Source organism: Thamnophis sirtalis, unplaced genomic scaffold (assembly GCF_051295495.1).
Source record: "Thamnophis sirtalis isolate CommonGarterSnake01/CBP01778 unplaced genomic scaffold, rThaSir2_p1.2 scaffold_8, whole genome shotgun sequence".
NCBI classification, from domain to species: domain Eukaryota; kingdom Metazoa; phylum Chordata; class Lepidosauria; order Squamata; family Natricidae; genus Thamnophis; species Thamnophis sirtalis.
Genome location: NW_028261388.1, coordinates 50,476,199 through 50,499,877, shown reverse-complemented (window position 1 = coordinate 50,499,877; position 23,679 = coordinate 50,476,199). Strand labels below are relative to the sequence as shown.

Genomic DNA, 23,679 nt, shown 5'->3' with positions numbered 1-23,679 from the left:
TCCTTCCTTCCTTCCTTCCTTCCTTGTGTAGGAAGTTAATCCCCCCCTCTCCTAGAAAAATGAAATATCCTGGGAAATATTGAAAAGGAAGAATATTATATTTCCCTGGATCAGGAATGGAGAAACATGTTTTAGGCAAGAAGCAGAGTCACTCTTAAAAGCCCCCACCTTTGTCAATGGGCCATTAAAAAAACCTGGGCCAATCTATTCTACATAGCAAAGATCCCCCCTCAGCTCCAGGATGATGGGATTAAGCCATGATAATATTAGCCCTTTACCCATCTCACCACAGGGCACCTGGGAAGAAGCAATGCTCAACCAAACATGGACTCAAGACAGCCCACAGAGTTGCCCCTGCATGGCCCCATGGGAGTCTGACAACCAGTCAGAATACAAGATCAAAATCAAAGGCCAGAGAGGGCATAAAACCAGGAACTTTCAGCATCTTGCCCTCTTTTCTTCTTCACCCAACATCTGGAAGCATGTGACCCCCCTTTTCTGTTCAGGAGCTCAAGCCATGCAATCCTGTCCACCAGTGGTGGGTTTCAAAAATTTTTTAGAACCTCTTCTGTTAGTGTGGCCTGCTTTGTGGGAGTGGCTTGCCGGCCATGTGACCGAGTGGGAGTGGCTTGGCAGTCATATGACTGGGTGGGCATGGCCAACTTGTAAACTGTGGAACTCACTTAACAACGCTCTTGCTTAGCAACCAAAGTGTTGGCTCAGAAACTCTGGCATTTGAAGCACGTGAGTCTTAAAGGTGTCAAGTTACAAGACCCTTGTACCCCTAACCCTTTAGAAAAAAAACCCAGGGGTGTTCAAATTTGACAGCTTTAAGACTTGTGGACTTCAACTCCCAGAATTCCTCCTCTCACTCTTCATCTTGATGATGTGCGGCCGGGTGGAGGGAGGGAACTGGAACCGGTTCTAAATGGCACTGTAGATTTGTGGAACCTCTTCTATAGAAGAGGTTAGAACTGGCAGGAACCCACTCCTGCTGTCTACCATTAAACCATCTTTCCAAGCAGCCTCCATGTCTCCAGTATCTTTTTCCCCACTTGGAACTGAACACAGATGGACATTTCTTCCAACACTTACTTACTTCCTTCCTTCCTTCCTTCCTTCCTTCCTTCCTTCCTTCCTTCCTTCCTTCCTTTTCTTCCCCTCTTCCTTCTCCCTTCTTCTTCCTTCCGCTCTTTCCTTATTTTTTCTTCCTTGCTCTCTTCCCATCGTTTCCTTTTCTTTCCTCTTTCCCTTTCCCCTTTCCTGTCCCTTCTTGCATGCTCAAATACAAAAGGGAAAACACTTCTCTGTTTGTTTTGTTTTTAGTTTGTTTGGATAGCCCTCTGCTAGTGAAAACAGAAGTGGGAGCGGCGGTCCTTCCTGATCTCCATTTTCACTAGCAGAGGGCTGAGGAGGCTGTCATGTCTGAAAGTGGGGTGCAGAGGGGCCTGCACGCACACCTCCGAGCTCCATTTTCACTGGCACAGGCACTGCAGACTGGTCCTTTCCTGCTTCCAGGCCGGTTTTGAGAAGATTTATGCAAGTTTAAATTCAGCCAGTGGGCCTTGAGTTTGACACCCCTGATCTAGACAGTTTTAGTATTATACTTTTATAAATTCCTAACTTTCTTGAACCATTAGGAGCAAATAGAATACTTCTAAATGCTAAATCCTAAGTCACAGATATAATTAAATCAGCCCCATTCATACTACTCATTTACTGATAAGAAGGGTGGCAGGACTTCTCCCTATTTCTTGCCATCTTTTGCTGCCTGGAGTGTCTGTAAAGCATTGATCAAATGTTGACAAATAGTAACTGCTGCTCTATATGCAAAAACTCACCTGCAGTTCATCCCCATCTTAGTTAAGAAGACTAATTGGGACATGTTTCTATGGTACTAGCTGGAGATGATTGTTGGGGGGAAAGCTGTTAATTCCTCTTTTTAAATAATCCTGTTCTCAGTAAATAAGGATCTTTCATCTGGTGCCAACCAGAGATAGTATTCTGCTGGTTCGGACCGGTTTGCCTGAACCGGTAGTGTAAATAGCAGGTGGTCCTGCCCACCTGCCCTGGCTCTATGGCATCTCATTTAGGCCCATTTTTTTAGCCAAAGTGCATGCATGGAAGACTGAGCGCATGTGCAGACTGACATGGCACATCTGAGTGAAGCAAGCAGCGATTTGCGAATTGATAGGGAAGGTAAGAGAATACCAACCCTGGTGCCAACTGATGCAATCTTTAGCTTGGCAGATGAGAACAATAGCTGATAAACAACTTAGATTAGAAATTTTCTGCAGAGAACCTGCCAACATGAGGCACACGACACTTCAGAGATTCAGAATCTACTTGAATGGCTGAGACCCAAAAGTCCAGCAATAATGCTACTACAGCAAATAATCCAACTCTATTGGCAGTTCTGAAGGCAGTTCTGAAGGCCACACAAATCACGGACTTCATAATTTTGTTGTACTTGATAAGTAGCATGAATTTTCTTGTATTTTTTTATTTTTTTTTATTAATGAACATGTAAAATACACACACACACAAAACTTAGATACACACCACATTTACATAATACAATATGAACAGGAGCTTCCTGTTCTTTCTAATAGCAATTATCAATCGATACCGCTCACCTTATATTATTTCTATTGTATTTCATTTGGATTTCACCATTCTTAACCCTCTTATTTTACTCATAACTATATATTTTTTTAGTTTTGTTATATTCCTTCATTGAGTCTTGTTTCTTTCCTCCATCCACATATACCATTTATCCCATATCTGGTAGAATTCTGATTCTTCTTTTCCCTGGATTTCTTTAGTTAGTTTGTCCATTTTAGCACAATCCATAACCTTTCTTATTATTTCATCTTCGCTTGGAATTAATTTGTTTTTCCATTTCTGGGCAAAGGCAATCCTTGCCGCCGTAATTATATGTAGTATTAAATACTGGATTTCTTTTTTTATTTTGTAGACATTATTCCTAATAAAGAATTTCAGGTTACCATTCTAAGTTTGTTCCCCAAAACATTTCCCATTTGTCTAATTCAATATTATAGCCAAAGTTCTGCGCCCATTTTATCATTTGTTCTTTTACAATTTCCTCTTCCATTTTATACTTCAGAAGAAATTTATATATTCTCCCTATCATCTTTCTATCTGAGCTTTGAATAATTTTATCCAATTCATGTGGTTCTGTTTCGATGTCATATAATTTAGTACCTTTATTGTATTTAGTTTTGATTTGGAGGTAAGTTAGCCAGACAACTTTCATGTTCTGATCTGCCAATTCTTCAATTGTTTTTAAATCTCCCTTTTAAATCTCCCAGAGTTAAGTCTCTGTATCTTAGCATTTTGTTCAAATCTATATAATTTATGTGAGATGTCCTTTCTGTTGGTGATAGCCAATTCAGGATTTTCACATAATGGATTTTCTTGTATTTTAATTTGATTTTTTTCTCTTTTAAACGTAATATTAATAGTTTATCAAACATTGCAGGCTGGAATGTAGAAAGCTTTTTACCTATTACTGCAGATGGATTGATTGGTACTTTGTAACATTCCTGAACTGCAAGATAAACTATCTTTGCTCTCCAGGTGAGGATAGGATAGTAGTGTGTTGTCTTAAAAGGATGCCTGTAGTTGTCTTCTGATAAGATAGAGAATTATTTAGTGTTGATTGATATCTGTTTTGTTTTTCTGTGGATTCTAAGTTACCTTATGATATTTTTCCTCATTAACATCCTAAATTCTACACCCACAAGTTCCTTGAAGCTAATTTGAATGAAAATGTTTAGGATTATCGGGTGTAAATAGGTACCATGTTTGACTTCATGTAACTGATTTCCTATGTAAAGATGGGGGTGTGTTTGTCCTGTCAACTTTCTTTTTGTATTTTCCTTTGATGTGTTAACTATAAAAGAGAATGCAAGATGATACCTGAGGGTCTCTCTTTGCATGAGAGGATCCGCTTTTATCAAAATAAATTCCTGTCCCAGATTGCATAATTGGAGATCTGGCATGCTGAGGCATGAATAAATTTGGGGCAAATTTGGCCATCAGTTCTTACTAAGCAAACATAGCTGATGCTTAAAACTCACGCCTTTTTGAGAAATTTTCTTGAATCAAAACATTGAGGACTTGACAATATGTTTCTCAAAGACAATGCATTATTTTGGGGAGAAACTGAAGGGTGGGCTGTTAGAAACTGATGGGGCAAATAGAACTCAAATAAAGGCAGAGTTGATTATATAGCAACCAACTCCTTAGTAATAAAATCACTTCATTGAAGGGAGCTCCCCTTCCAGAAAGAAGATACAAACTAATCAAATTGCCCTTCTAATAGGCACAACTGCACTATAACTGGATTTCTTGGATTAACTTCCTAAGCTATTACATTGCAAAAGGAATTCTTAGATATTCATATTACCATATCATTTGGCTCCTAAATAATAACTGCCATGATTTTTATATTAGTAGTTATGTTTCATCAGTTTCATATGCCAAGAAAATGCCTCGAGATATGAAGGTTGGCTAGGTATCAAATATAGAGTTTCTGTCAACTTGTGGGAAACATATCCTAGGCAGCTGGAAAGTACCTTAGCACAGTATCTTCATTTTCAAATTGGGAACCAAACAGAGAATATCCATTGGCCTAAGAAAGGGGTAACTCTTCCAGAAATTCCCTAAATAGGAAGGGGAATTTAGACTTAGAAAAGAACATAGAAGTGTCTTTTAAAATTTACAGGAATTTCAATGCTATAGGAATGACAACTGTTGCCCTAATACAATTGGAGCAAGAGAATTTCTAATCAGTGGGACAGGAAGGAGTTGTTATAATTTCTCTTTCTGAAGAGAAATGATGCCCTCATTGGACTCCTCTGGAGAATTCTAATCCATAAGCCTATGTTATCCCTAATGGGAAGAAGAATCCAATATCATTAAGAAGGGAGACTGTTACTTGCCTACTATTTTCACCCAGTCCCCTGGCCCCTGTTTTTAACTCATTTATAAACATGGACCATTCATATTTATGGCATTTATAAATATGGACCATTCATAACTGAATTCACAACAGTAAATGCCAATACTGCTCCTTCAGAGTACAATTTCTTGTGTATACCAGTTAGAAGGAAGAGGCCTCCTTGCCTCCCAATATTCAGCAGTAGACACTCTTCCAGGGATGAATGGCAAACTAACATAGCTTTGTGTCTTTGGAGCTGACAAGTGTAATGGAAAGTACAATGGTAAAGGAATCAACTTTCTGAATTCTTTTCCAGAAAAGGACTTTGTATTGCCTAGGGCTCTTTACAGATGCACTCTGGGAAAAGGCCTTAAAGTAGTAATCTACAGCAGGTTTTAGAGTTCTGGGAGCTGGCAGAAACAGCTTTGTCCAAGCCTTTGTCAGAGCCTTTCAGAAGGAGACTGCCCATCTTTCCTCTTAACCACTTTTATTGGAAATGGCTTATAAATCACTTTTTGAATATTAAGAACTTTCAGAAGGACATTTCCTTACACCAGATGGTTTTCTTATAATCCACAATGAAAGAAGATTTATGTAAGTTTAAAGCTTAATAACATTTTAAAATTTGGAAACAAATTGCCAAAGAGTGATTAGAATGTTGATTTTGGAAAGATTTTAAATGGGCTAAGGAGCCAGATTGTTTGGACGCAAAACAGTTATAAACATATTTTTTGTTTGTTTAAAATCCTATTAAAGTACAAGTTCTGAGTTTAAGTCTAAGAAATCATTTCTTGGGAAATATTCTGGATGACAGAAAAAAATGATGAGAGGACACCTTGAAGGATAGTTGTTACAGGCAATGAGAAAGAATTAAACTTTATAATTAAACAATCCTCACTAGTAAGAGAATGGATAAAAATATTTTAACTCTGCAAGAATTCAAAGATATTTGACAAGATACCCAGCACTTACTCTTTAGACTTTCCAATTAATAAAAGTGGACAAAAGAAGAGATAGAAGATATAACTTGAAAATCAGGCCTTTGGGATATGGATTTAAAACTACAGAATCTAAAAATGATACTAACAAAGATGTTATATCATATCAACAAATGAAACTGGCTATCATTTCATTAGTTAAAATGTCTGTACAAATAATAAACCGGAAGAATGACATGGATACATGGATTTTAAACTCAGTAATGTGGCCATTTTTTTTTTACTTTGGATTTAGAAAGGAGGTGACTTATACCTATGAAGGAATTCTTGAAAAAGCAAAAAATAGAAGAAATAAGTTTTTGAGATATTACTTAAAATGAATAAGCAAGACTTTTAAAATTAAAATGAAGGCTTACAAAGTGGGCTTATTTGATCACAATTAAATTGTATATGATCCTCTCTTTTCTGAAAGCTTTTAACAGGTTTATCTTGACTAGGATTGACTGGTGAGGCTTTAAAGATTTGTTTATGGGGAAGATATGGGAAAAAGAGAGTTTTATTGTATTTTTAGAGAAAGTGATAAGCTATGATATTATGATCAAGATGAAAAAGATAAGAAATTAATTTGAGGGACAATATTTGAAGGAATTAAAGATTAATATTTTTCATTTTTTTCTAGTAGCGCTTAATGGAATTTTTCTTAATTGATCAATTAATTAATTTGATGAAGTAGTTTCCTGATTCATCATGATCTCTCTCTCTCTCTCTCTCTCTCTCTGAAATAAAAAATAAAGTAAATAAAACACAAACGAAAATCTAGAAGAATATTTTATTTTTGTTAAATGCTCTTCAAAATAATAGAGCAAATACTACTGAATAAAGTATATTCAGAATATTTTAAATTATACTATGTTCATAACTTGAACTTGTTTATTCATTGCATCTTATTCTAAAATTAAGGCTTTAGTATAAATAAATTTCCAAAATAGAAAATCATATAAAACTTTTATCAAGCAAAAAACTCCACTTTTAATACTTGATAATGTGCAAAGTGTTAAGTGTCATTTTGTAAATTTCAATAAGTTCTTTAAAGTAAAGTATATTATTCCCAAGTTTCAAACATGAAGCAAAGTTGTACAACTGGAAATTTATTTAGGTCTAATGATGTCTTCTTGAGATCCTTGCAGCTCCTGTTTTATGTTGCTTGTTTTATTTTCTGATTCACTATTACACTGTTTTGACTTCTCCGAAAGAACAATAACCGTATCATAGTTATGATCCTCTCCCTGTGACTGGGAGTCAAGAAATTGTGAACTATCATAAGGATGGCTTAAAAACTGTGGATGAAGACAAAGAAACAGATTAGAAAAAGCCATCTTCTTTTGACAAACATTTTAAATCAGAATGCCACCCCCCAATCCCACCCCAGAGGACTCAGCCAGTTAGATTCCAATAATTTCATATTTTAAAAAACAACTTAAAATTAAAAATTACTCACCAGACATTCATTGAACAACCACCCTCTTTTGCTATATGTCAGCATACTTGCAAAAAATATCAAATTGCATTATCATGAATCTTGCCAAGCAAGGCAAATGCATGATAGTTGCTCATCCACAGAAAGAGGACTCAGTGCAATCGTTCTGAGTTCTACTTTCTCACTGAGCCTCAAATGCATCTTCCTGTTTTTTACTCTGGAGCAGTGTTTCTCAACCTTGGCAACTTGAAGATGTCCAGACTTCAACTCCCAGAATTCCCCAGCCAGCGAATGCTGGCTGGGGAATTCTGGGAGTTGAAGTCCGGACATCTTCAAGTTGCCTAGGTTGAGAAACACTGCTCTGGAGGACCCCTTGAGATAATTCTAAGATCACAAGGAACCCTGCATTGTAAAAAATATGAAGACTTTGCAACACAATTCACTTCTAACCTATATAATCCACATTTTACATTTACAATGACAGTGAAGTGGTAGTTCTGAAGCTGAAACAGGGTATGTAAAAATTCCCATAATTGAAAATGCTAGCACTGGCAATTTATGAAATTAAAAAATAATGTTCATTTTTTCCCAACACAATCTCTTAAGGAATCTCTATGGATCATTCAGTTGAGAAAGACTGCACTAATGGATAATATTATGCAAGAAGTTGAAATCAGGAAGTCTATTTGTGCATCTCTGTTTTGAGCTTTACTTCTCAGTAGAAAGAAAAGCAAGCACACTCTTCATTGACTGGCAAAAATCAGCTATTTTTTCAGATCGCAAAAACTCCTGCAGAACCTTATATGATAAAACCCTTCAAATATCATAAGCAATCTCAAATGAAGATTTGTGAGAAACCTTGGCTGACAACACAATAATAAGAATTTTTATTTTAAAAAATGCAATTAACACCCACAGTTTTAGCTGTTCTAGAAGGTTCCCCTCTAACCCAAAAGATTCAGCTACATCTGTTCCAGTAATATTACAGTGTTCTTGGGTGCATTCTATAGCTCTCTAGAGCAGCACACAAATTTTAAGATGTGTAATTTCAGCTCTCAGGATATCTCAGTCAACATAGCTAAATTCTTAAAAAGCATGTCTGGCTGGGAATTCTGGAAAATGAAGTTCACACAAGTTAATGTTGCCAAGTTTGAGAAACACTGTTGTCTACATCTTGGATCATGAAAGCAGAGTTGTATACTCAAGGTTTGTTAACTATGATACTTCAGAACAACATTCATGGGCCATTCTGCTTCAGTACACATCACATTCTGTTTGGTAAATTATAACAATTATTTTTACACAGGCATACACACAGAGACACAGACACACAGTGAGGAATATACAAACCTGAATGAAATGTTGTGGCAAAGAATATGAAGGGTAAAAGCAACGTTTGATCCTAAAATAAATTATACAGCAGAAAAAAATGAATGCCAATACTGTTAGGAAAATAACCAACAATATTACTGAATCTGTCCCTGCAAGGAAGAAAAAACAAAATTGTTTTATTTATTTATTGTGGAACACATGATGCATATATCTTAAAATCTAATATATTTAGTTTCATAATTATAACTGTGACAGCATTATACTTAATGTTAGCTGCAGAGAAGAAACAACAGCAGATTGTATGCTAGCTTTGCCCTATTGCAAAACCCAATATTTAAATATTTATTTATTGTTGCAATATAGGTTTCAAAATTCAATCCATAGAACACTCGAGACAGCTAAAGGTTTCAAAAGGATACTTGCAATGGGCTATATCTTATTTATTTGATTAGTTTATATGGTAGACCACTCAATTAATAACTAGGGGCACTAACAAGATTTAAATGAAATAACTGAAAAAGACAATAAAGTAATAAAATATACTGCACCAGGGACAAAATGCAGAGCTTATATTGCATTCAGCTTATATATCATTCTGGCCCAGTGTCAACTGGAAGAATCAGATCTTTAGAGCCTTCTTGAAGACTGGTGGGGTTGGGGCTCTTACCTATTATATAATTACTATTAATTGTTTGGGTACAAGTGGCTTCACTCCACTCTCCAGTTTTATTGTATTCTTCAATAAATACTTGAGCCTTAAGACAATATGTTATTCCAGGATTTAGGCCAGATATTACATGGAAAGGATGTGGTGTAGTCACGTTGTTAACCTAATTGGAAAGAAACAGAAAATCACAATATAATCAAGTCATAGAAGTTTTATTTTCAATTGACAATCTCCAACCATTTCTACTGCTAGAGTTCACAACAGCCTTTCCTAACCCAGATATATGTCTAAATCAAATTCTACTTTCTCAACAATGGCCATTTTGGTTAGGGAATTCTGCATCTTGGACTCTACACATCTGAAGGGTGCCAGGTTAGAAATCTTGTTCCAAAATATGTCAACTCATGTTAATATAGTAGCCCTGTAGTCACAATGATGTAACATTGAAAAAACATGCTACAACACTACCATGTCATTCTTGTAGCCCGTTACTTTAAAATCCACTTTCTTGTCTTGTCAGGTAGAGCTTGATTTTTTTAAACACACTGTATAGTGGGAGACACTATTAAAATTAATATCTAAGTCCATTGTTCAAAAATATCCAATGTTTTGCCCAGTTTTATGTTTCAATCTATACATTGCGTTTGAATGTCCTTTAACTTTAGTTGCATCTTTAGTTCCTTCTATTGCCTTTAAATGTCCCATTTTCCAAGTCTTACCTTATTTAAAACAAAATAAAATAAAAGCATTTTCCTACAGGAAGGATTTTTTTATAATTAATTCTAAATTTTTATTTCGAATTTATCTGGACTTTTAGTCTATTTGTAAATTTCTACAATCAAAATTTTAATCACTCTTTTGCTGTTTATTAAAAAAAATCAGTGTTTTTCTCTATTTATTGTACATTGAAAGGTATATTTAAGCATCAAAGAAGCTCACTTTCACATGTCAACAAATATTACCTGTTCACTAGTATTCATCCAAATTTTCATCTTGTAACCAATCGAACCATAAAAATCCTTCAAGGAATATCTGATACCACTAAGTATAACAGGAGGGCTTTGGAGATAAACATCCAAGACTCCAGGTTTTGTGGGTATAATTTGTACAATTGGAGGTATAATGATTGCTAAATGAGTTGAAGGAAACAAAAGAAGATACTTATTTTTACTCTTTCTACAATCCACTTAAATATAAATGATATATAACCATTTTCTTTCCTATTTATTCATTTAAAAATTTAAAATGTAGTTGTATATTTTAGATACCTACCTAGCAACAATTACTCAACAAATTAATATTCTTGTGCTGTTCCTTACATTTTACACCCTATTCCTTACATTTTACACCCTACCTGCTCTTTTTGATCTCTGTTTCTTTTTCCTAAAGATGCTAAGCAACAGCCCTGAATGTTGAGTTTTACTGGTCTGAACCATTATTCAGGAGAATGTTTTGTGGCTCTCCTGTTTGTTACTGGCTTTTGCTATATATGTGAAGGAAAGGGTATTTAAAAAGTGTAAACATGATTATAAGACTTAGCTCCCTGTGATCATAGCAGACCTCAAATGCAATTATTAATACTAACTTTAGAAAAATAATCAGTAAATAGCTATCAAACCAAATCCATCATCTCTCATGGCTTCTCAAAACACAGTGAAAAAAATGCATTGAAAGAATTTGTGCCTATTACCTCAAAATAATATATGACCACAAAATATTGTCAAGGAATAGAAGCAAATAAGAAATTTCCTTTGCAACATGTATGCATGAACTTAAAAATCAAATGGCTAAAGTAGGATTTGCTTAGGAAATAGGCTTCTACAGAGGTTTCTTTTTTTAAAAAAAATCATGTGACCACTTTGTCTCATTCACTAAGATTATGGAGAGCTGGATAGTCTTATTTTCACTGCTTTTTCCAATTTTTTATTATTAGAAAAAGATTTAAATTTTAAAAGTGATAAAAATACCAGCAGTGAATTTGATCCCAGTTCAAGTCAGTTAAACTCTTAAAAAATCTATTAGGTTTGTTTTCTCGGGTTTTAATATCTTCCAAAAAGCTTTGAAATCCTGCCATTGAACTTTTAAACGGATGAACCCCAGACAAGAGACATTTGCTATAAGAATTAGGTTAACAGAAACAGCAGATTCAGAATTATAGAATTCAGTCTAAAGATGTTTACAGAGACAATATTACTGCTAATAACCATATTGCATGCTCTGTTTCCCCTAGCGGGGTGAACTGCCATGTTTGAGAACAAAATTCTTGCAGCATTGTACATGTAGTTCCTCCCATGCCCCTGGGGAGGTCACAGGCACATAGTGAAATGGGGGGAGGGAACCTACCCTAAACTCCCTGAGAGCACTAACAAGCTGGCAGGTAAGCTTTGGGAGATAAAATATTTGAGAACATGAATTGGAAGTTAGAGAAATGATCAGTTTCGTTGGAAGATAGCGAAGTCCACATTTTGGACAGAGAGGATGGCTAGTATGAAAGAGGGGTCAAAACTGAACAGCTCTCTTTCAGAGAGGGAGGGATACGACACCATGTATCTCCAGTCTACAATGCAGTCCTTTCAGCAGTTCCAAAAAGGCTCCACATCCATTTGCACTACTCATGTGATCCAGACCAGACCTCCAGATGGCCTTAATGACTCTCTAAAAGAATGCAGATGATCAGCTATCTGCCAGGAGTATAAATCCTTCCATTCTTCACCGTCCAGCCAGAGCTGAAGAAGCTTCTTCGATGAGAAGCGAAAAGTCTTCAAAGAAAAACCAGATAGTCCAGTTGCCTCTTGAAAAAGCACCCGTGGACATCTGAGAAAAAGCAACAACAACAAAAAGGAACTAAAGCAATACTTGAAAAGTCAATCTTGGTGATTCAGGTTGGTGCCCAGGTTATGGATGAGCAAAAGTTTGGATTAAAAAAATGAACAAACATTCTCCCCCCCCCCACCTTAGTTATGCCTTTTTGCAGTTCCAGAAGTGAAGAAAGGAGAATTGCATTCCAAAGCCAGTAATTAAGATAAGTGATTGTGAGAAAAGGCAAAAGTCACCTGCAAGCAAGAAACATCTAACAAATTTTTAGATAAGTTTGTACCAGTCACTGTTGTTCAGATTTTCTTTAGGTATTCACTTTTGCATTATAACTCACTTAGATACCCAAAACTGTACCACAACTCGAATGAAGTCTTGATTTCTTGAAACCAAGGGTTTTTTATATATTTGCAAGTAAAGACTTTTGAGAAGTCTTTGATATTAACACAGAACTGTCACTAAAAATAAAATCAAGAAGGAACTGATTTCCCATTTATATTTGAAGTCATCTTTAAAACCTGCCTTTGTTTTAATGGTAAACTTGATGAAATGATAATAGCAGGTTGAGTAGTCAATAGTAAAATTAAAAAAAACATGACTTCCAGGATTGTGGTAAATATTGTTATGGTTCCCACAATTTGTTAAAGTCTTTAAATTTCCGGAGTACAATGCTTGGAACAGGCAGTAATGTAAGATCTGAATATTGCAATAATTCAGCATACCTATTACCAGGTGTATCTTGCAGTATGTAATTTTAAAAAGTTAACATAACAACATAATTAAAGATTGCAACATTGAACACAATGTTACAACATCATCTTTAGTTTTTCAAGCCTGCCCTGCAGATACCTGGCCATTATTGAAATCCTCCTTCCTCTCACATCTGTGCTCTGTTGAAAATAGATAGAAAGGGTAAGAACAGCTAGCTTTTAAAGCATTTTTGCAGCTGACCTGAGATCTGGTAGGTAACTTTATGAGAGAATTCTTAATTTTTTTCTTAATGCTAGCCTTGCTAATTCTCTCCAAAAGCAGTTAACTTGATCCAGTTGCTCCAGAAAGAAGCTGCTAAGTCATTTTTATACAATTTGTTTCTATAGGAAACTCTGCCCCATGAAGCAAGAAAAATGATTTTAATCGAGAACATAAAGTGATATAAGAGATTAGTTTCATTTTCATTCTTACTAAGAAATAAGAAAGACCAATGTTTTATTACTAAAGAAAAATATTCAAATTTCTCAGGACAAATATGCAGAAGTAAATTGCAAGAAAGGAAACAGCTTCTGTGAAATATTAATATTATTATTTCCTAATTTTAACTTTTTCTGGGGAGGATGGATGCAGAGGTTTTAAACCTTTCATTCTTGAACTTTGTTAAAGCTATTCATTAGTCCATTAAGAGGGTGGATGAATTTTATTAATGTTGATAATGTTCTATTAAAAATATCAGTGGCAAGTTATCACCATACTTTACTAGAACAATAAAGTTCGTCAAGATTCAAACCTGACATTTTTTTTAAAAATAGTATCCTCTCATCATGACAGTGGTAAAAATAGTTCGGTTCTATAATACTTCAAAGCCATATACATTATAATAGGGAATTAGAAGAATGACTTACTGTCCATGAACGGTGTGAAGTTAAGATATATCCAATGTGATTGTTTATTCTCAAATTCAGCTCTAATTCTTAAATTAGAAAGACCGTATTTAGGTATATTTGAAATATTGCACTCTGTAAAGTATATTCTTCGGCACAAGTCAGTGAAGTTTGACTTCATACTACTTTTAAAAAAGGAAAGAAAATTAATTATGAGAATAAACAGTTTTCTTTCATATGCTGAACAATAATATTCATTTCAGATTTCTCTTATATGAACAGAAACATATTATACTGATTAGAATAAATATTTTTATGCCTGTCTATTAAGAAGTCCAGTTCTTTTTATTTAGGATGAATTTTAGATAAAAATAAGGGCTGAACGTTAGCCATTTAATTTGACAGCTCATATGTGATGTAGTATATTATTTCCTTTATATTATTTTTAATTGAAGCAAACAACATTATCAAATAAAGATGAAAATGAATAAAAAAGAAAAGGACAAAGTTAAAAGTGAACCACACACACATCCCAATAAAAACATGTTTAAAAGTTAAAATGTAATTTACAGAATTCACAACATTAAAGATTTCTACCTTCAGATAAATTTGTACAAATGAATATAATATTCTAGAAAAAGATTTTTAATATCTATAAACGATGAAGAGATTTCAATGAAGTTATTCTTAACTGTAAAGTTCCTCAAAATCTTTCTATTCTGAATGTACCTCTTCGATGATGGGATGTACACTGTATGCACAATTATTTGCAAGTGAGTATTTTGACTATATCATCATTTTTATTCATATTTTCCACCTCAAAGCTGTATAAACTTGAATGATTAGTGGATATAAGTATATTAGGTGATGTGTATTTGTGTAATGAGGGAAGGTGTGGCTTAAGAAGATCAACACCCTATACCAGTGTTGGCAAACCTTTTCAGCAATGAGTGCTGAAACGGGAGCGTGTATGCACGCACCTGCTGGAAACCAGAAGTGCGTGCGAAGACCAGTTGGCCGATGCACATGCACGCACCGGAAACCAGAAGATCATCTTCCTAGTGCATACATGCGTACCAGGCAGTTGCTCTTCCGGTTTCCAGGGCTCCCACACATATGAAGACCAGGCGGCTAGCATGCGAGAACCCAGAAGAACAATGGGCAATGGCTTGTGTGTCCGTAGAGATGGCTCTGCATGCCACTTCTAGTGTGCGTGCCATAGGTTCACCATCACGGCTCTATATCAAGGTGTGCATAATTATTAGGCAGCTTCTTTTCAGCTCCTCAGACAAAATGGGCCAAAAAGGAGATTTAACTGACTTTGAGAAATCAAAATTGTAAAAAGTTTTCTGAGAAATACAGCACTCTTGAAATTGCTAAGATATTGGGGCATGATCACAGAACCATCAAATGTTTTGTTGCAAATAGTCAACAGGTCCACAATAAATGTGTTGAGAAAAAAAGTTGCACATTAACTGCCAAAGATTTGAGAAGAATCAAATGTGAAGTTACCAGGAATCTATTATTAGTGCTGGCATATTCCAGAACTGCAACCTACCTGGAATGCCCACAAGTACAAGGTGTTCATGCTTAGTGACATGGCCAAAGTAAAGAAGGCTGAAACCTGACCACTACTAAATAAGACACATAAGCTGAAACAGCAAGGCAGGGCCAAGAAATGTCTGAAGGTGGATTTTTCAAAGTTTTCATGGACTCATGAGATGACAGAGACTCTTGATGGACCAGATGGATGGGCCTGTGGCTGGATTAGTAACGAGTACAGATCTCCACTTTGACTCAGACTCCAGCAAAATGGTATGATATGGGCTGGTATTAGAGATGAGGTCTTTGGACCTTTTCTGGTTGAAGATGGGATCAAAATCAACTCCCAAACCTACTGCCAAATTTTAGAAGACATTTTCTTTAAGCAGTGGTACAGGAAAAAATCTGCATTTTTCAAGAAGACCATGATTTTTATGCAAGACAATGTTCCACTGCATGCATCAAAGTACTCCACTACGTGCTTAGTCAATAAAGATGAAATAATAATGACATGGCCCCCCCTTCTTCACCTGACCTAAATCCTATTGAGAACTTGTGGGCCCTTCTTAAACAGGAGATTTATGGTAAAGGAAAACAGTACATCTCTCTCAACCATGATTGGGGAGGGTTGTGGTTGCTGCTGCACAAAAAGTTGATCACACGCAGATCAAGAAACTGACAGACTACATGAATGGAAGGATTGTGGCTGTTATTGAAAAGAAGGGCAGCTATATTGATCACTGATTTTTTTTGTTTTGAAATGTTAGAAATGTTTGTTTATACATTTTCAGTTGTTTGTTTATTATTCCCACTTTAACAGATGCAAATAAATGAGTGAGATGGGCAAATTTTCATTTTTCATTTAGTTGCATAATAATTCTGCACACTAATAGTTGCCCTATAATTGTGCACACATAGCTATTCTCCTAAGAGAGCAAAACCATTTTTATTTTCTTAAATATTCAGGTTTGAGGTTTATTAACATTAGGGAGTGACCAAGAGAACCGTAATTGTTCAATAATACAATTAATCCTCCAAAATACAACTTACCTAAGTAATTGTGAACGAAGTGTATATTGCATTGCAAAGTAGTCTCTATATTAGAGAGCCTAGCTTGCATAGAATATTATGGACACGCTTTGAATAAAGCGAGGCTTTGTGGCATACTGGCCAAATCTGCAAACCTGATTATTCTTTCCTTATCATTAACCTAACCTTCTCTCTCTCTCTTTTTTTTAATAAGGCAAATGCTACAATAAATCTAAATGAAGGTGACTTGGTATTATGGAGTACAGCTGATAAATAATTGCATGGTGAGAGGTTTTGAATGTGGGACAGATTATTTTTGATAGTATCAGAAATGGATCTGTGGGAAAATGGACTTGAAAACGAAGGAAAGAAGTGAAAGAGTGAAACTTGAATGCAGGTAGTCCTCGACTTATGACCATAATGGGGCCCAATATTTCTGTTGCTAAGGGAGGCATTTGTTAATTGAATTTTGCCCCATTTTATGACCTTTCTTGCCATAGTTGTTAAGTGAATCACTGTAGTTGATAAGTTAGTAATACAGCTTTTAAGGGAATGTGGCTTCCCCACTGACTTTGCTGGTCAGAAAGTTGCAAAAGGGAATCACATGATCTAGGACACAGCAACAGTCAGAAATAGGAACCATCACTTTTTTCAGTGCCGTTGTAAGTTTGAACAGTCACAAAATGAACTGTTGTAAGTCAAGGACCACCTATAATTGTGACTAGAAATTATCTGTGAACTAGTGCTAGAAATGAGAATGACTGCTAAAATGATAATGAAAGTGAAGTTTTGCAACAAGCCTCCAGCAGAATGAATATAGTTAAAAATAAAAGTGAAATTATTTGAGTGAAATCAAAGTGAAACAGTGCTAGAAACATATGTTACAGATCTATGTGAGTTTAATAGTGTTGCATTGAACAGTAAAAGAAAAGAAAAAGAAAAGAAGTCAACTGCTATGAGAATGTTTTAAAAATGGTAAAAGCTTCATGTGCAGATAGTATAACTGGGGAAAAATCTTTGTAGCGTGGCTGTGCTGCTTAAAATGAGTCTGAAGATGCATCTCTGCTTGGCAATTGGAAGAATGTCATTATTATTATCTTATAAAAAGGGAAAATAATGTGTCAGTGTAAAAATTGAAAAGGAGTTAGTTGATTAAGAATTCCTGGAAATTGTTTGAGAAAAATTGCATTGAAAGGATATAAGGGGAAAGCCAAATTTGGGGAGCACAGCTTAGCTTTATGCCAGGCAACAGGTATGCAGACCATTTAAAACAAAACCCAAGAATTAAGTATTGAGGAAAGTTAATAAGAAAATGTGTGCTGATTTAGAGAAAGCAAGGGATAAAAGCAATAAGCTTCAATTATGGAATCTTTTGTATAAATATAAGAGCAGCATATGATGGGAGATCATGAGAAAATAATTGGTACATTTGGTGAGTGATGAGCAGGGAGTAAAGCAAGAATATGTAATTTGCACTAGGCTGTTTAATGCAGGGGTCTCCAACTCCAACCGTGGCAACTTTAAGACTTATGGACTTCAACTCCCAGAAGTCCTCAGCCAGCAAAGCTGGAGAGCCCTGGTTTAAATGCATTCATTGGCAAATATGCAAAAAATCCATAGTGTTGTTAGAGACGTCTTATTAGGGACACAAATGCATGAATTATACAATAGTGGAGTGTTGGCTGATAACTCATTGATTTATACTCGGTATATAGCATAAGATCAGCCAATCCTATAGGAAATCAACCCTGACTGTTCTTTGAAAGGACAAATTTTGAAGCTGAAGCTCAACTATTTTGGCCACCAAATAAGAAGAAAGGATTCATTGGGAAAAAACCCTGATGTTGGGAAAGATTAAGGGTAAAAGGAGAAGGGGACAGTAGAGGACAAGATGGTTAGATAGTGTCATCAAAGCAAAGGGACATGGATTTGGGCAAACTCCAGGAGAACAAGGGGGCCTGGCATGCTGTGGTCCAGAGGGTTGTCAAGATTTAGCAACTAAACAACACAGTATGATATAATCCAATATGTATTATGGATCTGTAAATTAACGTATCAAAAGATAATTATGTTGGCTGAAAAATGGCATGAACAAATAAATGTATATGATAATGTGCAACGAACTGCAGCGAGTAGATACTGTAAATTTTTATGCCTTGGCAAAATGCTTATTAAGGAAAAGAAATGGACAAAAACATTTTGAGATTTACAAGACACAGTGAGATGTAAAGAACTTATGTTTGTAAAAATAAATAAAATGTCTGTAAATAATAATGTATTTTTCCTGCACTTTGTTGCATGTGAATGGTAATTAGATTGTTAGAAGGAACATAAAAATAATGTGAATGCAATGTGTCTGGTAAAATAAGATGAGATAGGGTCAAGGATGAATGTGAATTTCAAAAGTGGTTTGCCATTGACTGCTTCCTAGGGCTCAGAGAATGTGACTGGCCCAAGGCCACTCAGCTGGCTCTGTTTCTAAGGCAGGACTAGAGCCCAGTCTGGTTTCTAGCCTGGTGTGTTAACCACTACACCAGACTGATTCTTTTTCCACACTTTACTTGATGCTTTACCATTACCAGCTTCTTATAATATATTAAGATAGATTGGGTAGAAATATTAAATTAATTTTAATGTCAAAAAGTTGAGGCAATGGAGTAGTTCCTTACACAGTTTCTATCAATTTCAATTACAAGGCATTTTATACTTTGTTGTTTCATCCTTAGCAGATATGTTAAGAAAAAGATGTAAAAGAAGCAATCGGAAAAGGTTGCATGTGAAGACATCATAATTATATCTCCATAAAATACCTGATATATTTGATAATATACCTGATGATATGTTGTGTTTTAAGGTTGCATATACATGTAAAATTCATCCAATTCTGGAATACAGATTATCCTAAAATTAATATTTGTGGTAAACCATCACCGGATTCTTTTTAAAAAGGTTACATAACTTTTGGAATATATGCACAATATAATTTAAATTTCATATTATAAGTTGTTATCCAAAGTAATTTTCCTCCCATATAAATGGATAAATTGAGAGAATAAACTAGAATATATTTTCAGCTGTATAAGGACATGTGAATAGCATAAAAGAAACAAATTACATTTTTCATATATATTATGAAAATTATCCATTCTTACCACATTTACCTTTTATATTGAATTGTATAAGTTACATTTCCTTCAGAAAAATTTGATGGATCCCACAGGAGAACACTATTAAGCATAACTGAATTTAATCGTATGTTTTGAGGCTCCTGGATAATTGCATGTACTGTAATATGCAAAGAAGAAATACTGTTCAATGCATGGTTTTGATATTTGTTCACTGACAGGACAAACAATTCACATATATTATGTTTCAACATATATAGATAATTATTTATATTGATGTAATTTCCCAAAATTTTCAACTACAAGTCTCAGCTTGTTCGTAAAGAATAAACATGGTGTCGAAACTCTGAATCATATTGCCATTTTGAAGATTCCTGAAAATAGGATTCCTGAGGTCTTTCAGTTCAGAGGCTGAGCACCACAAAATTCTCATAAGTTTAGCAACCTCCTGAACCGCATGACTGGAAACTGGTTTTGCCATTACTCAAATGCTACCAAATGAATATGGAAATAGAAATCCAGATAGGTTAGATTGTAAAGCCACTGGCAAAAAAAACCTTTTGAAACCCTTTTATCTTTGTTGCTGCAGCAGATAGGAATGTTCTTCTCTGGGAAAGAAATGAATATATTGTGCCCAAGAAAAAACAGAGCAGCACCTGTTTTCACCAAAGGAAATACTAGCAGAACAGAGAGTACTATTGCTGAAGTCTTGGCCACTTTAAGGATAATGGATCTTTATACAATTTGTTTCTAAATGTTCCTATCCTACTATCCAGAGTCTATTTTGTTTTTTGGTATACGGTATATCCCAACTGAAATTAAAAAATGAATTGGGAAAGATGGAGGGGAAAAAACATGTTTTAAATCTGATCAACTACTGATAAGATTTCATTATTAGTTGTACTATTGTGCATGGGAAAAATAATTTTTTGAGGATCATTCCACTGTTATATAGCAAAACTCTTCTATATAATTCCAAGCATTTTGAGATCCAACCAAGCTAAATCATATGAAAGCTTTGATGAGGTGCTGAGATGTTAGCTAGATATTTCAATGATGAAATCAATCATATTGCTATGCCTGTTTCTGCTGTTCATTCTGCAAAGATAAGCAAAATACATTCTGGGCATCTTTGGCATCTTTGGCAGACTTTCAGTCCTTAAATCCTGATAATGAGGACAAAGTAGGGGGTAAAGCACCCGTTTTTCTGCCCTTTTTTACCTCATGGCTTTTTCCGTTTAACTAAACATGTTATAAATTCTTCTTTGTATGAAAGAGGAGTTTTATCCAGTAAATATGGTGATAGAAGAGAACATTTCCCTTGTCTGACTCCCAATCACTGGATCAGAATATTTGAACTAAATGTCGAAGCTAATTTTCCTTCTCTAGGAAACATGCTTGAATTAATGGTGATGAAATTATTTGAACAAATACTCTAAATTTTTCTTAGTTGGGGTTTCACCCACTTTTGACACTGAAACTGCCTTGACCACATTGTAGAAAGCGGTAGAGGGATTTTACTTTCTTCTTTCGTAGGAAAGGCTGCCTGTTGTCATTTTAATGGGTAAAAATAATTTGAGCCATGGAGAAAAGTTTCCTGGGGAGAGGACATAAGGTATTAAAGGGATATTTAGGGATATTTCCAGAAGCTAGATTGGTTGGGAAATGGAGAGGGGACTTCCATTTAAGGGGAAGAAGATTGGAAACTCTGGCTCCATCAGTTTGAATGTCTTGGTGAGTAATCTGGTGAACAAATGAGTCACTATATGTTAGATTCTCACACTCCAAACCATTGGATTGGATGTTATCAGATAATATTTTGGCCCCTGCACAGGCTGCGTCAAATCTGAACACTTAGCAATGGACCAAAGCATAATTTTACACCACCTAGCTGAAAAGGTCTCTAAAAGGTGTTCACCAAATGATTATATACTTAAAGGTAGCCTTTCACTCAATACCACAAGACAGTTTCTGAAAGAAATTAGTCATTACTCCAATCAATGATTAACTGTCTCCTCACATTCATAATAGCATTGTATAAAGGTACTGCCACACAAGTTAAGGGCAATCAAAATGGTTATTTAACTGAAACTATCATAATCCAAAAGGTCATTAAACAAGGATGTATTTTCGTTCCATTACTATTTGGCTTCTCATCCAAGAAGCTTCTTCAGTTCTGACTGAATGGCAGAGATCCAAAGAATTTACATTTCTTGCAGTCTTCTGGTTGTTAGCACTCTTTCAGAGGGTCATTGAGGTCACCTGGAGGTTTATCTGTGCCCACAACAATTCTCAGAGTGCTAACAACCAGAGAATAGAAATCCTTTCTACCTCTGCCATTCAGCCAGAACTGAAGAAGCTTCTTGGATGAGAAGTGAAATGTCTTTCAGAAAAACAAAGTTCAGTTGTTGTTTTTTGGAAAAAGCACCTTTGGGACAACCATGTCCTGGAGACTGAGAATCTCCATAGACATTTGAAACCAAGATACTAAAAAAACTCTCTGGGTAGGAAGAGGAAGAGAGAGAGCAAGAGTAGGGAACAGGTAAGGGAAGAAGGAAGGAGAAGGAGAGGAGGAAGGAAGTAGGGAAGGGAGGGAAGAAGGAAGGGAAAGGAGAAGAGGGTGGAAGGGAAAGAAAGAGAAGGAGAGATAGTAGGAGGGGAAGAGGAAAAAGAATAACTATGTGAATGTATATCTATAATTGTATGTAAGAGAATAAACGATAGTAAGAATATAAAGCATAATATAGGTAACAATATTTTGTTATAAATAGCTAAGTATAAATAAATATAGAATAGTACATAAAAATGGATAATGATTAAGGGGACCATGAATGCAAGATAGAAATGTATAGAAGGGAAAACACTAACTGTAAAGAAACCAATACGGAACTGCTGTATGATATAAGATGGAACTTCTTGTTCCTATGTTGTTTTAAGTCATGTGTTTGTTTTTGTTGATGTGTTTATGTGTTTAAAATATTTTTTTTTAAAGAGATACTAAAAAAACAAACAAACCATTAAGCCAATGTTTCCTATTTCCACCTATGGTTACCATCTTACATGCCCCACACAGGATCTTTTTCTCCCTTGTGTTATCCATCTATTAGGGCAGTGTTTCTCAACCTTGGTGACTTTAAGTCCTGTGGACTTCAACTCCCAGAATTCCCCAGCCAGCTGGCTGGGGGATTCTGGGAGTTGAAGTCCACAGGACTTAAAGTCACCAAGGTTGAGAAACACTGTATTAGGGGGACAACGATATGTTTAACCAGCAGTACTTTCAACTACCAAGTTCTGCCAAGCCACCTAAGGACCTACCCCGCTCCCTTCCATTCGCGATCGAGGGTAACAATCGAGCGCAGCGTTTAATACATGAGGAGGGGCAAACGCTGCCGCCGTTTTCGGCCAGAGACAGACCGCCGAACTTTTCCAGAGGCCCTCCGCCTACTTCTAAGGGCTGCGAAGAAACGCGCGTTTTCCAATCTAGGTTCGCTCCTCCTTTACCCTCCTTACTTGACCAGAAGACGCAGCTGCAAATTAGACACCACCAGCTTCTCGTCAAGACCATTCTCGGCTACCATCGCCGATCGCCGTCCAGGCTTTGGCTCGCCCCCGTCGGAATAAGGAGTCCTCTACACGACGTGCATCCCTCGGGTCCCCGCGGTGAATTCCTCAGGAGCGCCCACTTCTTGGCAACGCTTCGTCACTCTGGGACGCTTTCGCTTTCTGCCTTCGCTTTGTTGCACGTTGTTTCCACCATTACCAGGAGTTTACTGCATTCTTTCCACCACCCTACCTTGTTCCCTCCTCTCGAGTTCCAGGTGAACCTTGGTCTCTGAACAACTGAGGCAGCGGGGCCGCCGCGCTAACAAATCAGGGAAATCCCACTTTCGGTAGTTACGGAAGGAGGAAACCAAAGCGGCTCCGCCCCAAGTGCGCTCTGCCTTCCCTCCACCTTCGCCACCACCTGATGTCACCTGACCTAAGCACACAAAGTTGTCTGCTACAATGTCCTACCTGTCGATGACTACTTCAACTTCAACGGCAATAATACAGGAGCAAACAATAGATACAAACTCAAGGTAAACCGCTCCAAAATCGACTGCAGAAAATATGACTTCAACAACAGAGTGGTCAGTGCCTGAAATGCACTACCTGACATCCTCAAATCCTCATAACTTTTAACCTTAAACTGCT

The 23,679-nt window shown here is 36.1% G+C and overlaps 1 protein-coding gene across 2 annotated transcripts; it reads right to left on the bottom strand.

Moving 5' to 3' along the window:
* Positions 1-6,719: 6,719 nt before the first annotated feature.
* IL10RB (interleukin 10 receptor subunit beta) lies at positions 6,720-23,389 on the bottom strand. Of its 2 annotated transcripts, none has more exons than XM_014068392.2 (7): positions 22,987-23,389; positions 19,522-19,645; positions 13,811-13,974; positions 10,343-10,509; positions 9,381-9,543; positions 8,732-8,862; positions 6,720-7,241 (listed from the first exon to the last, which is right to left on the bottom strand). In XM_014068392.2, exons 1-7 carry the CDS (start codon positions 23,048-23,050, stop codon positions 7,053-7,055), a joined length of 1,002 nt encoding a protein of 333 aa, XP_013923867.2. In that variant the 5' UTR covers positions 23,051-23,389; the 3' UTR covers positions 6,720-7,052. The 2 variants fall into 2 exon arrangements, with proteins under 2 accessions (XP_013923867.2, XP_087577733.1); XM_087721607.1 differs by having other exon boundaries at positions 7,103-7,241; positions 8,732-8,783.
* Between the last annotated feature and the right edge of the window lie 290 nt (positions 23,390-23,679).